Below are 16,768 nucleotides of genomic sequence, written 5' to 3' on the forward strand. Positions count from 1 at the left end.
GAGATCACAAGTAGGCAGAGAGGCAGGCAGAGAGAGAGAGAGGGGAAGCAGGCTCCCTGCTGAGCAAAGAGCCCAATGCGGGGCTCGATCCCAGGACCCTGAGAACATGACCTGAGCTGAAGGCAGAGGATTTAACCCACTGAGTCACCCAGGCGCCCCCAGATGCATTCTTAAAATAGATTACAGGCATTTATTCATTCATTCATTTATTCATTCACTCATTATTTATTTGGAATGATAATGAATGATATTCTTTGAAATGATAATAATGATATTCCTTGAAACCGTAATATTTCTGTCAGAAGAATTTTTATTTATATCCGCTTTACCTGCTATTTGTACCGAGCCATCCTCACCCAGAAGAATATTACCGGCTTTCAAATCCCTGTTAGAAGAAAAAAAAAAAATGGAGAATGAATTATGGAACACAGACATTATATTGCATTAATTCATTCAGAGATAGTTAAAAACATATCATATAATGTAGCTGTTTTACATAATTAACATTTTATAAATATTAAAATTATATCACAGATTTTTGGAGTAACAGGGATAAATCGTGATTTTATACTTTGCTCCTGGGAGATGGTAAGGATTTTAGTAGCAAATATTTTATAGGAATCATTATCCAAATTGAATTAAATCACTAGTGAGTACATTCTTTATGTTACAGAATTAGAGATTGCCCATTAACTCACCATGCTATCATTTTATAGAGAATAAAAGCTGATAATTCCAGGTAAAGCTGTTCTACTTCCACTCAAATATGTCTGTGGTGCAATTCCAAATTAATCCCACTAGCTTCTTAAGCAATGGATTGGATCAGTCTCTCCTTTGGGGAGATACTCATTATAAATTGCTAATTACAATATTCTATATTTCTTTACCATACAAAAGTCTTAACACTTCAAAAGAAAAATGACAATTGACAAGTTTGATATCTAAGGTGATTTTTTTTTCTAACTACTGAAACACATGGCGGATATCCTTAAACATATAAGCCACGTAGTGCTCAAGGCAGAAGAACTACAATGTCAGTGTTACCAATAAATGGTTATTTACTTGCAGCTATTCCTAAGGGCCCAAGTAACAGGAACCCTTTTGAAACATCAAACACTCACATTCTTGGCTGTTTGGCTACTGAAAAAAATTAGCATTTCATGGCACAAAAGAAGATGAAATTAGTTCCCTCTCCTTTCTTCACACCACCATGCCAAAAGTAATGAACATATTACAATGTCTGGAACAGTTCTGCCTACATTAGAAAGGCAGAGATGCTATCCTGTTCAATTGATCCTACTTCAAGAAGAGCATGTTAACTGATTTTTTTTTAATGAGTTCACTCGGTACTTTTTATGTTCTGCTTCTATTTCAGTGAGAGCAGATAAGCCAATCCTGAGGATACTAATATATTTTATCAAAATGTATTCACCGGCTTCTTTCTTCAGTACTTTTTCCACATCTATTCGGCATAACTTGGAAATAATGTTGATACCTACCTGTAATACATGTTTCCTTAATATCCTTTACAAGCTAGAGCTAAAGATATAAATGGCTGAATTTAAATATCTTTGCAGAAATCCTACCTGTGAATCTGACCATTTCTGTGTAGATAGTCTAAGCCTTCCAAAACCTCTTTAAGAATTGTTGCTATTATTGCCTCTTCCAGAACTCCATTCTTATGCTCCCCTCTGTTGACGATGTATTTTATGATATCCAACATGGAGCCTAGACAGAAGAAGTGAAAACTTTGTGTAAGCATCTTCGTTAGCTTTCTAAACTGGGCTCCACTATTCAGAAAATTAAGTGGAAGTGTCACAATGTTTAATTTCACACAATTCCCCCCAAAGCATACAGCTGCATGATGGCCCCAGACCAGAAACCCTATATCCAAGTCTGTGAGAACATTTCCGACGTGAGAAGAATTCTGGGTTAGGAGCCACAAGACTATTCAGGGTCATCTCAGGGTAATTCCTTTCTCCTACACATACACACAACTGGTGACAGGCTCAAAATAGGGTTCGAAATGTTTGAAGTGAAAAACAAAGGAGGAAAAGGCCGAGGGAGCAAACAGCCATGAACTAACAAGAGGGAGAAGTTCCAATCTTCCTGGACATCTAGAACATAGGTGGGAGGGGGGAAAAGTATGTTGCTGCTGGACCCCGTCTTATAACCAGGAGTTTCCCTTCCGTGACTCTAGGCAATCTTCATTTTCATTTACTTGATGGCTAATGGGCTGACTTTCCTCATGAAATAAATACACAGTACTTTCTTACCATAAACAAATTAGTATCCTTGGCACTGTGAGCTCATGTTTCAACACATATGAATTAATATTCCAAACCTCCTGGTCATTTTAAAAGCCATCATTACCTGGGGGTTCAACATTTCTGAAGAGTTAACAAATGGCTTACCTCAGGACCTGAATCTGGCTGCAGGCTCCCTATGATTAACTGAGAGAATTGAGTTTCCCCATCGGGTATTACTACACTAGACTAGCTGCCTGCTCCTCATGAAGAGATTTAATGTGATAAAATATTGTAAAAGAAAACAAATGCATATTCCCCCTCAGAGAAGCATCTACTTATTCATTGATCTTAAAATGTGTTAATAATCTAGAAACAAGACTTCCAAAAAATGTTTCATTTTTATCTCGTGAGGATATACCCTACCAGGTGTATATATGCTCCTGGCCTGCTGAAAGTAAAATGAGCAAGAGTCCAAATTTGCCCAGGTCTCTGGGACCTGTGGGAACCCGTTTAAAACCTGTTCTTACCTACAGCCCGGGGAGACTGACTGAATTGGATTCTTTTAAAAAGACAATGACATTTTCTTTCAAGTCCTCAGTCAAGGGGTTAGGGGATATCTTCAAGCTTATAAAAGGTTAATTGGGATCAAAACAAACACAGGAAGTAAAATCCTCAGCTTGGGGATGCCCACAGTCCCTGGTCATCAGAACTTTTCGGTCTCCACCGAGTGGGGGTGGGGGGCTGTTACCCCGCAAGAAGAGGCTCAGTGAAAGTCATCTTCCTACCAAAACAGGGGCCTCACAGACCCCAGGGGCAGTCCGGACACTCAAGACACCGCAGTCTGGCTCCAACTGGCAGCCTTTTTCTTTTTTCCCCTCATTTCTTTCTTTTCATGTTTAATTAAAAACCAAAGTAGGCACTCAAGGAAACAATGACTAATAGGATTGACGAGACTGGGAACAGACCCGGAAGCCACTCTCCCAGGCTCCCTGTGGAGACCTGCACTAGCAGACCCAAGGCAATTACAGCATTTTTGTCTGCTTGGTTCTGGGCCTCTGCTGGATCCAAGAGTTTTTTTTTTTTTTAATTAAAAAAATAATAATAATAAGATGCCCCCTCCCCACCCCAGTCAGCCTTCCCTGGAACTAGGTCTGCAGATTAAAATGGGCTCTACAATATTAAGTCTGCAGTACCAGTCTGGGCTTCATCCAGGCACTGCAGAACATTCTCCTCTGCTCCTAAACCATACTTCATGTCTGGGAAAGATGCAGAAGAAGTGAGAGGTGGGGGTTTGCTGGGTGTTACAAAGAAAACCACTTGGGCTCTCTAAACTTCCATTTCCGTGTTTGTAAAATGAAGGTGATAATTCTTGCAGCATCGCATAGCTTTTAAGTCAACAGGACCCAGCACCACTTCTTTCCAGTGCTAACAACTCCTATGTAGGTGACCTTGGGCGAGCTGCCTAACTCTCCTCAGCTTTGGGGAACTTTCTGAAAGGCTGGGATGGTGACATCTGCCATTCAAGGATGCTGTCCAGATTCAATGAAACAAGGTAGGTAAATGGCCTTGAGTTGGATCTAGCCAGAGAGGAAGTGTTCAAGAAAGTTGATGGTTCTCATTACCATTCTCTATCAAATAGTGAGGTTAAAAGATTAAAAGAAAAAATATGGGACTGTTGAAGTGCCTTGTAAGGTAAATTGTCAGTGGCTTTCATAACTTCAGTGACCTAAGGCCAGAAGAAAAGTTCCTCTGCCTTTTCAAAGGCAGATATAGGATGGAAATGGTGCCACTTCGAAAGAACACCACCAGTCAGTAAGTTAGCATGCGGAAAGTTCTTCTCCATTTCAACTGAAGCAGTATTTATGAGCCCCCACTGGGTGCCGGGTTCAGGAACTGAGAAGCACAGGAGAACTCGCGCTCCCCCCCGCCAGTCCTACATCAGCACCGTCCAACACCGCAGCCACGGGTCATCTGCAGTTATTTAAATGGAAGCTGATTAAAACGGAATAGAAAATCGGTGCCTCAGGAACACCAGCCCCACATCAAGGATTCGAGGACCCCACATGCCTGGTAGAAACTGGAGAGCCCAGCTCTAGAACAGTTCCCTCATCACAGACTCGGAATGAACGGCACCAGAATAATTCATTACACTGCGATGTGGTAAGGACTTGAATGATATTAAAAAAAAGAATTTAAAGAGGAAGAACGGGTTAACATTTCTGAAGAGAGTGGGGAGGCTGCAGAGAGCACGTGACCCCTTCAGACTTCAGCCCCTGGGGAAGGAAGGACAGACATCTAGGTCCGCGGAGCCGTGCCCCTGAGGTGGGGAAACGGTGGCCGTGTGTAGGGAGCCCCCCCCAACCCCACACCACACCACGGAGTCCAGGTGTAAAAGGGCACAGATAGTTGAGGCAGTGAAATCTGGGCTTTATTCTCTAGGTAAATGATAAACAAGCAAATCTTTTTAAATACAAAAGGGAGGGGACCAAATTTAAGGTCTTATTCAATAGGCTGGCTCGCACAAAAGGAAAAAAAGAACAAGAACAAGCAAATAACAAAACCTACTTACCTCCACTTAGTAATTTCATGACCAGCCAAAGTTCATCTTTTACCACAAAAGAGGTGTAATAGGTCACTACATTGGGATGGCTGCACTGACTCATGGCTTGAATTTCTTTCTATAAAAAAAAAAAACAAAAAAAACAAAAAAGCAAAAAACATGACATAGTACCATGGGGTAAAAATCAGGAAACGAAAGAGAAGGGAAACCACACCTGAGAACCTGGGCACCTTTTCTACTTAAAAGCATACCTGGGGAGCTACCTAACCCTTTAGCTCAACAAAGTTACATGAGAACTAACGAATTCACCCTCATCATCAATGTGCTGGAATTGAGACAGGCCTCCATAGGAGATCATAGAACCCTGTGGACTGAGAAACCAGAGAGCCACTGTGGACCTGCAGAACAGGACAGAAAAAGTTCCAAAGGGCCTATCACCCAGATCACTCCCAACTATGCGGCAGAGAGCCCTGCCACATAGGACTGAGTACCTTCTACCTGCACTGAAGGCCTCAATGGAGAGAGACAAGACCCAGTGAGTCCTTAGGGACTGGGTCCCACAGCCAGCCTCAACTCCTGTGGGCCTTAGCTCCTCCCTCATCCAAAACTATTTCTATCTCTCAGGACTTCTGTGATGTTGCAAATGAGCAAATACATATGAAAATCTAGAGCATAATGGTCTAAAGTGCATTTCATGGTTGATAGTCCATCAAGAAAAAACAAAAACAAAAAAGGGAAGGAGACCTGCAAAGTGAGAAGCTTGGGAAATGTCAAGTCCTACATCCCCCTCTAAAACGGTCACAGGGAATATTGGTACTGTCAAAGGCTCTGAGAAGTCCTGTAGTAGATAAATTGTCATAGTTGAATCCATATTAGCAATGCAGTTAAATAATGCTTTGTGTGTCACAGTGCAGGAAACACTACTACTAAAGAGAAATAAACTTTCATACAGAGACATTAAAACAATAAAGTTCTGAAATCACACAAATAGGCTACTTCAATAAACCACATTTTCCTGAGATACTCAAGTTCTCCTTGGTTTTGATGTGTCATTTTAAGTTATTGCCAGATTTCTCCTATAAAGCTTCAGTCAAATGCTAACCCTTGATCAACGGCACCAGACCAGGTGCTGTCCAAAAGCCACAAAAAATGACATGTCATCAAAGAAACCTTATTTATGCTATTATGTATTTATGATGAAAGAAAAGTATTTATGCATCTTACAGATATTTTCAATAATGAGCATCTAGTTAACTTTGAATTCACATCTAATTTCCTGGCCAGAATATTCCAACTGGAGCTGCGATCTTTGCATATCCAGTCCTACCTGATACTCAAATAGCCAAGACCCTAGATGTCAGATAACTTGGCCAAAATACCATGACGTATATAAACATATGTACTAAGGTTTGTATATGTGTTACAAGTGTCTTTTACTAAGGACAAATAGAGAAGAGAATCACTAAGTTTTCCATCTTCATTATATAGCAACACTTTCCCTTCATCATTTCCCTAATTTAACTAATTACAGGTTTTCTCAGTCTGACACACTTCAACTCAGCTACTCCTATCCTTTGAACAAGAGCTGAAACCTAAGGGCCAGTTTCCATCTGTTTCTGGTGTTAGGTTTTGATACCACAAGACGCCTCTGAAGGAGAAATGGAACAATGCTCAGACCAGTCCTAGCCGAAGTCATGACCAGCTGCTCACTGTGGGGACGGACGGTTCACTTGGGAAGCCTGAAGCATTAGTTAGGGGCCTCTCTATACAGATGCCCCCCTCACTCACAGAAAAGATAATGTTTCCTGAAAGTATGCGTGCTCGGCCTTCCTGCCATTTTACGTCCGATGCAAATGAATGCTTGTCTAGCTTTCTAACTCCAAACTGTTAAATCATTAATCAAAGTGAACAATAAGTAACCAATGAATAATCAATGCCTATATGAAAGGAAATTCTTCTGCACGGAAGCAAAATTGGGGCAGAGTCTAGAAAAACAGGTTTTCATGTGCTTTCCATGTAGATGGCCGGTATCACTTTCTACCCAGTGTATCTACTCTACCCAGAGTATCAGGTCTCCAACATTGCAGTGAGCAAACTGTGTGTGTGTGTGTGTGTGTGTGTGTGTGTGGTGGTGGGGAGGGTACACACATGTATGTGTGGGAGCACTGGTGTGCAGGGTCGGGGGAGAGAGGGAAAAGGAAGAACAGGGGGAGACGGATAGAGGATAGAGGCAGGGAGAGAAAAAAAACTATTTTAATTAACCTAGGAAGAAACTCTTTAAGTAACCTGTGGATACAACTTATCAAATTCTAATACTTTGAAATTTGGAGTCAAAGAGGTACTGGACATTTACAGGTCCTGAGGATTTAAATGAAAAAAGGGGAGAGGGATACAGGGGCACCTGGGAGGCTCAGTCAGTTGTGTCTGCCTTCAGCTCAGGTCATGATCTCAGGACTCTGGGACTGAGCCCCGAGTCAGGTTCCCTGCTCAGTGGGGAGTACGCCTCTCCCTCTGCCCCTCCCCCTGCTCAGACTCACACACACACACACTCTCTCTCTCTCTCTCTTTCAAATAAATAAATAAAATCTTTTTTAAAAAGGAGGTGGGGGGCATAGATGCTGCCCCTTCTAATATAGCCCAAGGAGCAACATAAGAGCAGATGGAAAAAGAGGTGGGAAACCTCAGGCCAGACTTGCATAGGTCTGACCACCCTTAACCCACATTCTCCTTCCATGCACCCTCACTGTCCCTCTTCACTGCCTGGGCAGGGGGTCCATGTCCCTAATTTCCTGCACAAGCCTCTCCATGCAGTAGAGCCTCTAATGCTTAAAGCCAAGATGGAACCTACCTTAGGGAGAGAGCCCAGCCACTCTGCCTCAGCATATGACCTGTGCAATCACTGATCCCCCATGATAAATAGCATTTTCACAAACAGTGTAGAAATACACTTAAAGAAGAAAGAACGAGGTGTTCTACCTGCCTATCTAACCTTTACTTCAGTTTATATATAAGCCTTTTGTTTAGCAGTCTTAGAGAGAATGCAAATTTTTACTGTATATATTTATATCTCCACTGTGGTCTGAATGTTCGTGCCCCCTGCAAATTCTGTAAGCTGATGGTATGAGGAAATGGGGCCTTTGAGAGGTGACTGGGTCTTAATGATGGAGCCCTCATGAATGAGATTTGTGCCATTATAAAGGAGATCCCAAGGAATGAGCTTGCTCTTTCTGCCACATGAAGAAGCACAGAGAACTCTATGCTGGAAGAAGACCCCCACCAGACCATGCCAGCATCCTGATTTTGGACTTCCGGCCTCCAGAACTGTAAGAAATACATTTCTGCTGTTTATAAGCCACCGGATCTATGGAATTTTTCTTTTTCTTTTATTTTTTTGAAGATTTTATTTATTTGATAGAGATCACAAGTAGGCAGAGAGGCAGGCAAAGAAAGAGGAGGAAGCAGGCTCCCCGCGGAGCAGAGAGACCAATGTGGGGCTCAATCCCAAGACCCTGAGATCACGACCCAAGCCGAAGGCAGAGGTTTTAACCCACTGAGCCACCCAGGTGCCCCGGAATTTTTCTTATAGCAGCCTGAGTTGATTAACTGCATATGCATATTATTTTTTATATTTTATATTTTGAAAATAGAAATATTTATTGAACTAAATGTTCTTTCCACAGAATGTTTTCCATTTCTTTTCAAAATAATAATGATACCTGCTATTTGAATCCTTCCTTGGTAACAGTCTCTTATCAGTGAAATTATCCAAGCTTTTTCCAATGCCTTAACTTTACTCACAACATAGGCAAAGCCATTTATTTCCAAACATATTCATTTCTCCCTATCCCTAAAAACGACAAAAGTATTGCCCAAAGATGAATAAATGGGCATGATTTAAAAAAAAAAAAAAAAAAGATTTATCCAGTTCTTTCCACAGAACAAATGGGTTCTGTTATTCTATTTCTTTAACTAGGACATAATCCACAGATGCAAGATTTGAAGCAATGCTTCTCAAACTTAACACTGATCACCTGGGCTGTGTGAAAATGCAGATTCTGACCCAGTCAGTCTGGGGTGGGGCCTGAGATTCTGCATTTCTATCAGCAAACAATACTGAACCTTTAGGTCCAAAAACCAGACTCTGAGTGGCAAAGTACTGTAGAACGCTGACCAAAAAAACAAGTTTCTCCTGTAAATGTAAATTCCCCACTTTGTTGGAGGATGCACGAAAGGAAGGATCTCCATTGGTGGCTGAGAAGGTGATGGGGTCCCCGCCAGAGTCGGGGAGCTGAGCCCAGAGACACCACCTAGCTGTGTGTGACCAAAGAATGGGGTAGGAAGCAAAGACAGAAAGAAGAGAGACTCTTATTAAAGCGGTTTGAATTTCACAACTACTGGAAAGGGTAAAAATTCAAAGGGAGGGAAAGATGGGAAGTCAAAGTCAGAAGAACTTCAAAGAACTCTGCAGTTCAGGCAACACACTTGCCAAAACTACAGTCAAGGACTAGAACACAGTCACTCCCCCTCAGAAGTCTCGTGAAGTGACACAGACACGTCATCAAGAGCCCAACCGAGCTAGACTCAGGATTTAATCTCCCCTGTGAGAAGCTGGATCTGCTCAGGCAGCTTCTTTTGAAACACATCACAAATGAAATTTCACAGGAGTGGGAAAACGGGCCTAAAACGGGAGAGCAAGAGAAAGTCCTTCCCATCTGCCAGAACTCAAGCGGCAGCCACAGCAGCATCCCTCCACTGGGAGGCAAGTGGGCGGAAGACAGATCCACCAGGGACACCCACACACCGCTGCTGGGCCAGCCGGGCCAAATTTGGCCGACCTGGGCATGCCACAGGCCTCTTGTGTGGGATACCCCAGGATTGGGAGGCTGGGGGCGGGGCGCAGAGACACAAACAACGCAGAGTTTCCTACCACAGAATATCCTGGAAATCGGATTGCTTGGGAGGGAAAAAAAAAAAAAAAAAACCTACCAAAAAAACGAAAAACCGAAAAAATTAAAATAAAGTGCGCTTACATATGTTGGTAGGTATTTTCTAATACTTCTATACAGCCTCTGTTCCCCCTACCACCACCAAAAAAAAACCTTTTTAAAAAGTTTCTCCTACAGGGGCGCCTGGGTGGCTCAGTGGATTAAGCCGCTGCCTTCGGCTCAGGTCATGATCTCGGGGTCCTGGGATCGAGTCCCGCATCGGGCTCTCTGCTCAGCAGGGAGCCTGCTTCCCTCTCTCTCTCTCTGGCTGCCTCTCTGCCTGCTTGTGATTTCTCTCTGTCAAATAAATAAATCTTTAAAAAAAAAAAAGTTTCTCCTACAAATAGTAGCAGACAAGCAAGAACTGGGATTAACAGGGGTGGGACCCAGCAGAAGCCACTTAAAGAAGGGCTACACTCAAAGACCAGGAAGGCTGGCTGGGAAGTGTGGCTGAGCCACTGGCCAGCCCCATTACCCGCACAGGTTATCTTGTAGCCGCAGCCTCCTTTAGTAAAAGGAGATTACTAATGACATTTGCATGGGATTTTTGTGAAAGAAGTGAAATAAGAGCTATGCAAAATGCCTAGCACATAACACAAATGCTAGAAGCCAGGCTCTCCTTGTCTCAGTCCCTTCTTCGAGGGTGACAGGATCATTTCTCTCTCTCAAGTGTCCTCAGTTACTAAGTGGCAGAGACAAAGTGGCAGAGACAGCCAAGGGCAGTAGCGCTCACCTTTTCCTACGGAAACATCACAGAACGCACCTGTGCATCCTGCTGGCTCTAAGAGCTTCTGCAACGTGTGTACCTGTCACTGGGCCATGAACTTGTGGCTTTATTTCTGACTCTACGTTGTCTCCACTTGGGGTTCTCCTAAGTATTTCACCCTGTATTAAATTTATCCCACCCTGTCATATTTCAGGTGCGATGATGATACACTGTCTCAAACCCTTCTGGGATAAGGAGTCTAACCATACCCTTATGCAAAGGGTTCAAAACACAAGGCACAGGGCTGCCTGGATGGTTAGGTAGGAAGAGCCTGCAACTCTTGATCTCAGAGTCCTAAGTTCCAGCCCCACACCGGGGGTGTAGCGATTACTTAACAAATAAAATCTTTAAAAAATAAAAATAAAAAATCACAAAGCATAGAAAAAAGTCTGGAGATCGATGAATGAGGAAAAGTTCAAGCCTAGTTTCTTTTGTCCCTAAAACGAGGAGAGATTCACAAAGCACTGACAGGAAAGAAATTTCATTAGGGAAAGGAAACAGTTTCAATAGCTTCTGAATTCAAAATATTCGACTATACTTAACCAAATTAGCATATTTTCACAGCTTATGTAAATCCTAAATAGATTCTTTTTTATCTAACATCAGTGGTAAAATACCCTCCTGGGCTTTAGTTAGGAATTAAACCTCTCAACCTTCAACATCACTTGTGGTTAAATCTGAGGAGATGCCATTTGTAACTTTATTCTTTAGCAGTGGTTTTCAACCTTGCTTGCGCATTGAAGTCACCTGGGGAGCTTTAAAAAAACAAACAAACAAACAAAAACCACAGTGGATCCTAGCCCCAGAGATGCTGGTATAAATTGATTTAGGAGAACAGGCTGGGAGTCAAATCTTTCAAAAGCTCCCAGGTGAGTCTAATGTTTGGCCAAAGTTGAGAACCACTGTTTTCGAGCTCAGGGCTGAGAGATGCGTCATTCCTTCAATGAAACACTGAGAGAAAGGCACACAGCCACACTGAAACTTAATCTAAAAAGGAAAAAATATGTGTGATTTATAAATACTACTGTATTTATCAAGAGTTGCAATTTCCAAATGCAAGAGATAACCAGATACATCTTTAAAGTGTATGCAAACATCCTGCTGGCATTTAAAGAATTCTTTAAATGATGAGGATAACCCTGTCAAATAAAAACATTTTCAGTGGGGCGCCTGGGTGGCTCAGTGTGTTAAGCCTCTGCCTTCAGCTCAGGTCATGATCCCAGGGTCCGCTCAGCAGGGAGCCTGCTTCCTCCTCTCTCTCTGCCTTCCTCTGTGCCTACTTGTGATCTCTGTCAAATAAATAAATAAAATCTTTAAAAAAAAAAAAAAAAACACTTTTAGAAAGTTATTCTCAGCTTGCAATTCCATAACATCAGCATCATAATGAAGGGTAACCTAATCCCTATTCATAAATAGCCCAATACTGTAAGTGGCAGAATTAAAACAAAAATCAAAACCATAAGCCTCAATGATACCAAATGTCAGCCACAAAATGGAAGACTGACAAAGTTCTTTTAAGAGAGATGGATTTCTTTGGACTGTCATTTTCAATCCTGAAAATGTCATTAGGAGGCATTTTAATTATAAATAAATTATACATCTTATGTGCAGCAAACTCTTGCCTCTTTTGGAATAAGATTATCAAGAGGGAGAAACCTCCTCAAGACAGAAGTCAAATATTTCGACTTATACACCTTACCAACGAATCAACCAATGTTCCTTGCCATTTAGTTTTGCAGTTGCTTTCCTATGACTTGTTTTATCCAAGTACAGTCCATTGAAGGCAGGATTAGAAATGGGAAGTCTAGGGGCGCCTGGGTGGCTCAGTGGGTTAAGCCTCTGCCTTCAGCTCAGGTCATGATCCCAGCGTCCTGGGATAGAGCCCTGCATTGGGCTCTCTGCTCAGCGGGGAGCCTGCTTCCTCCTCTCTCTGTCCCTGCCTGCCTCTCTGTCAACTTGTGATCTGTCTGTCAAATAAATAAATAAAATCTTAAAAAAAAAAAAAGAAAAGAAAAGAAATGGGAAGTCTAGATATTTAGAAGATGGGGAAATATCGTTAAAAAATAGGAGAAAGGGAGCCTAAATTTGTGAGAGCCTTAATCAGCATACATAGAGAAGTATTTAAAACTAGAGAGAGCGGTTGTAAAAGGTAGAGTGTCATGGGAGTTGGAGGGCAGGAAAATGTCTCGAAATCAGCAGGATAATCACAATGGTAAGTGTCAGTTTGCTGGCGGAATAGAGCGTACATCCCTGGGCCTACGGCTTGGTGATGATGTCACAAAGATGGGCATTCCCCAAAAACTGTCCAAAGGAAATGGAAGAATCTTGCTGGGAAGTGTAAGAAGCCACTGATCCATTTCTTTTCTTCAAAAGAAACAAGGAGAGGAAAATAACTCAGAGAATAAAATTGCTGATGCTGAAATTCTATAAGAAAAACCCAAATAGGGAGGAGCCAATTTCTTCCAGAGTTGGCTCCAAAGTTCTTCAGCAAACAGGAATAAGGATGCCCTATGGGCTCTAGAAGATTTCCCGTTGGCCCTCCTGGGATCCGAATCAGATTCAGCTATCAATAACTGCTATTTGGGGACGCCTGGGTGGCTCAGTGGGTTAAGCCGCTGCCTTCGGCTCAGGTCATGATCTCAGGGTCCTGGGATCGAGTCCCGCATCGGGCTCTCTGCTCAGCAGGGAGCCTGCTTCCTCCTCTCTCTCTGCCTGCCTCTCTGCCTACTTGTGATCTCTCTCTGTCAAATAAATAAATAAATCTTTAAAAAAAAAAATAAATAAAAAAATAACTGCTATTTGGTCTTTTGATTGACTACAATTGGGAGCACTGGAAAAAGTAAAGTTGAAGACTTCATTAAAAACAGAAGGAGGAAGAAATTTTCTCATCAGCCAACGGATGTTGCTGGAAACCTCCAGGCCAACTCTCAGCACAGCTGCTCTATTTGGCTTCATCACCCAACGATGAGAATGTGAGGTCAAACACGTCTTTTTATTTTCTGTGGTGTCCCCTGTCCCACACCGGGGGCGGGGAGCTGGGAGGAGGAACACGACTACTGTCATCAGCCTGGGTCTCTGCCAGGGAACAGCCCTCCTGCAGGGGCAGGGGGAGCCCTGCCGGACACTCTCCGACCTTCTCCCCCAGGATTCCACAGTCCTTCTGTTTCCACAGCAGCTAATTAATTGTGGAAATAACCAAGCCAAAATAAAGAAGATAACAGAGGAAAGAACAAAATCATCTGTCTCAGCCCAGGCCAACAACATTTTCCAGAAGTCCATGTGCACGGCAAAAGTGAGGTGTAAAAAAGTAAACAATATGTAACTGAAGTCGTATTCGATATCGGCGTGTTTTTCCCCATTTTCTCCTACTCTGAAAATGAGTATGTGCTGGGTCTCTTTGTTACTGAACATGTAGGCCAGAAACGTGTGTCCCTGCAATATTCATTTCTGTTTACTCTTTGGGAAAAAAGTGAGGTGTTAACTATTTTAGCAAGCCATTTCTAACAAATGTATAAAAACACTGAAAAGTAAATTCAATTAGTGCCATTTATTATCCGAATCCACTATGACTTTTAAGTTTGAGGTTCCAAAATGAAAAATGTTTTCTGTGATCAAATCATACATATTTCCAGCTAATGTAATTTTAGAGCTATAAAAATAGTTTTGCATACATAATAGCCTTTCTCTAATTTCTTAAAAATGTATGTCTTCAAAATGTCTAAAAATTTCCCATTCCTAATTCTGCCTTCAGTTGGACTATACTTTGTTAAACACAAACACCAAATTCTACAAAAATAATTTGTGGCTCTCTGTCAAATAAATAAATAGTGGCAAGGGACAAACACAGCAGTATGAAATTTAATGTTGGTGACCTGAAATGCTCAAAATAATATCACAGTCAGTGAAGTTGGCTTGTTTTAAATGCTATACCCTTGGTATAAAAGATCCTATGAGAAACAGGCAAATGCTATTTGTTACCATATATGATAAATGAGCTGGGATATGAATAATTAACTTACTGATTAGAAATTTCTTTTGTTCAAAAAGCATGGAAAAATATTTTCATTTCTATAATAAAGAGAGCACACATTATAGCTTCAAGCTTTTTAAGTTGACATCTTCAACCTGGTATAATTGTTTTTCTACAATAAACAAGGCTTACAAAAGTATCAACACAATTACAGAGATTAGGAAAAACAATACAAAAAATGTTTTTTGAATTTTTAAAAACTCAATTAAAAGGGGGGAACCCTGCTAGTGAAAATAAGTCCTCAGAGGCCTTACATTATATTATATTATAGTTTCATTTTAAAAGTATAAGAGAAGCCTATGTCAGATAATGAAACTATTAGGAGATAATTAAACTATTCTCCCAAACGACCATTAGGTAAAATAAATACCTAGAGCTTTATTCTCCAAAATAACCTACAAATCACAGCTAATTTGGTTCCTCTAAACACAAGGAAGGAAAGTAGGAAGAAAGGGAGAGATGATTAGAGAGGGAACAGCAGGTCAAGAGAAATAAGAAATAATAAAATAACACTGTAGCAAAAAGCAAAGGCAGTGGCTTTGTTCTGAGGGAAGTAAACTCTTGAGTTATCTACAAACACAGTTAGTGAAACACAGCAAAATATCCTCATAAAGATGATATAGGAAGAGAAGGGCAGATGTCAGATTTTTTCCAGCTGGAGACAGAAACTCTTTCGTTATGTACCTGGGGTAGGCAGATGACACACTGAGTACCTAAACGTATGCATTTACACTGGATTGTTATTGCTACACTCTAATAGTGGAGTGACTTGATCCTCTCCTGAATTATGATGCATAATTTGCTACCAATCAATGTTTTTGTTCAAAGGATTATTAAAAGGAATTTCTTTAAAGAATTAATTTTTTTTTAAAGATTTTATTTATTTATTTGACAGACAGAGAACACAAGTAGACAGAGGCAGGCAGATAGAGAGGAAGGGAAGCAGCCCCCTGCTGAGCAGAAAGCCCGATATGGGACTCGATCCCAGGACCCTGAGATCATGACCTGAGCCGAAGGCAGCGGCTTAACCCACTGAGCCACCCAGGTGCCCTAAAGAATTAATTTTTAAATACTCAGAACCATAGAACTTTGGGACTGAAAATAAGTTTTGCCCTCAAGCAGAATTCTTTATTGAACAAATGAGGATACAAAGGGCCAAAGGTGAAACCAACTCCTCTCAAGACCATGATCCATGTGAAGAACACAGGCCCTCTGACTCAGGAAGCCATTTTCCCTCTATCACAAGTTTCAGCAACCATGTGTAGCCATTGTTTGTTGAAATGATTTTGCTCACATTTGTAACCTGTTATATATTAAAACATTGTAATGATCATTATATATTGTTTTACACTGAAATCACTTAACTGGTCTTATTTATTTATTTTGCCTTTTTTTTTTTTTCTTTCTTGAAGAAAAAAGTGCTTCGTGTGGCCCCAAGGCCAAGGTTTCTCCTACACACACAGCACTCCTGCCCCTGGGAATTAAAGTTTTAGCCACGCTGATGTTTATGAAGGAATGAGAAAATGCTACAGAGTTTTCTGTGACTGGTGCCAAACACAGACTAAAAATATGAGAACTTGAGTCTAGAGAAAAAAACATTGAGAAGGCTATGGCTAAAGTCTAAGAACCATAAAGTCAAGTAAGGTGATGAACCAAAATGTCCGTCAATCCCTTGGTAAAAATTTTAAGAAGAGTTCTTGAAGGTTGGAAAAAGTGGGTCTTAGGATAAATAAAGGGAAGGACGACTATGTCACATTTATGGAAATCACTGTCACCTGGAGATAGAGACTGAAAGATGACTTCAAAAAAGTGGATGATTTCTTTCCCCGTGAAATGGAATTTTAAGGGAAGTGAGAGGGCCCTCGAGCAGCACATCCCTAACCTCTGAGGCTGACCACAAACCAGAGAATTAAGCTCTTTCAAGAAACCTCAAGGCCATCTTCACATATAATATACTCGCCAGCATGACAGTGGTTAGGACCTGTTTAAGCAAGTCTGGAATTCCTATTGAAAAGCAAGAACTACCTCAACGGAATGCATGTTAGAGAATCTGTTAAACCATTTCTAGATAAATAGAGAGAAAAAGTGCAGAAAGAATCCATAGCTCAAAATGCTCACCAACGCAACATAAGAATGAAGAAACTCATTGACCAGTCCCCGGGCTCCCCAAAAAAGAAC

General features: G+C 41.4%; 1 protein-coding gene across 2 annotated transcripts in view; it reads right to left on the minus strand.

Moving 5' to 3' along the window:
• The window catches only part of STK39 (serine/threonine kinase 39), a 299,252-nt gene that overhangs the window by 219,076 nt on the left and 63,408 nt on the right, over positions 1 to 16,768 (minus strand). For both annotated transcript variants that reach the window (XM_059394116.1, XM_059394115.1), the window contains exons 3-5: positions 4,819 to 4,927; positions 1,587 to 1,728; positions 330 to 385 (exon numbers count right to left, since the gene is read on the minus strand). In XM_059394116.1, coding sequence (XP_059250099.1) covers positions 330 to 385; positions 1,587 to 1,728; positions 4,819 to 4,927 — 307 coding nt within the window. The remainder of the gene's footprint in view (positions 1 to 329; positions 386 to 1,586; positions 1,729 to 4,818; positions 4,928 to 16,768) is intronic.

This window comes from Mustela nigripes, chromosome 3 (genome assembly GCF_022355385.1).
Source record: "Mustela nigripes isolate SB6536 chromosome 3, MUSNIG.SB6536, whole genome shotgun sequence".
NCBI classification, from domain to species: Eukaryota; Metazoa; Chordata; class Mammalia; order Carnivora; family Mustelidae; genus Mustela; species Mustela nigripes.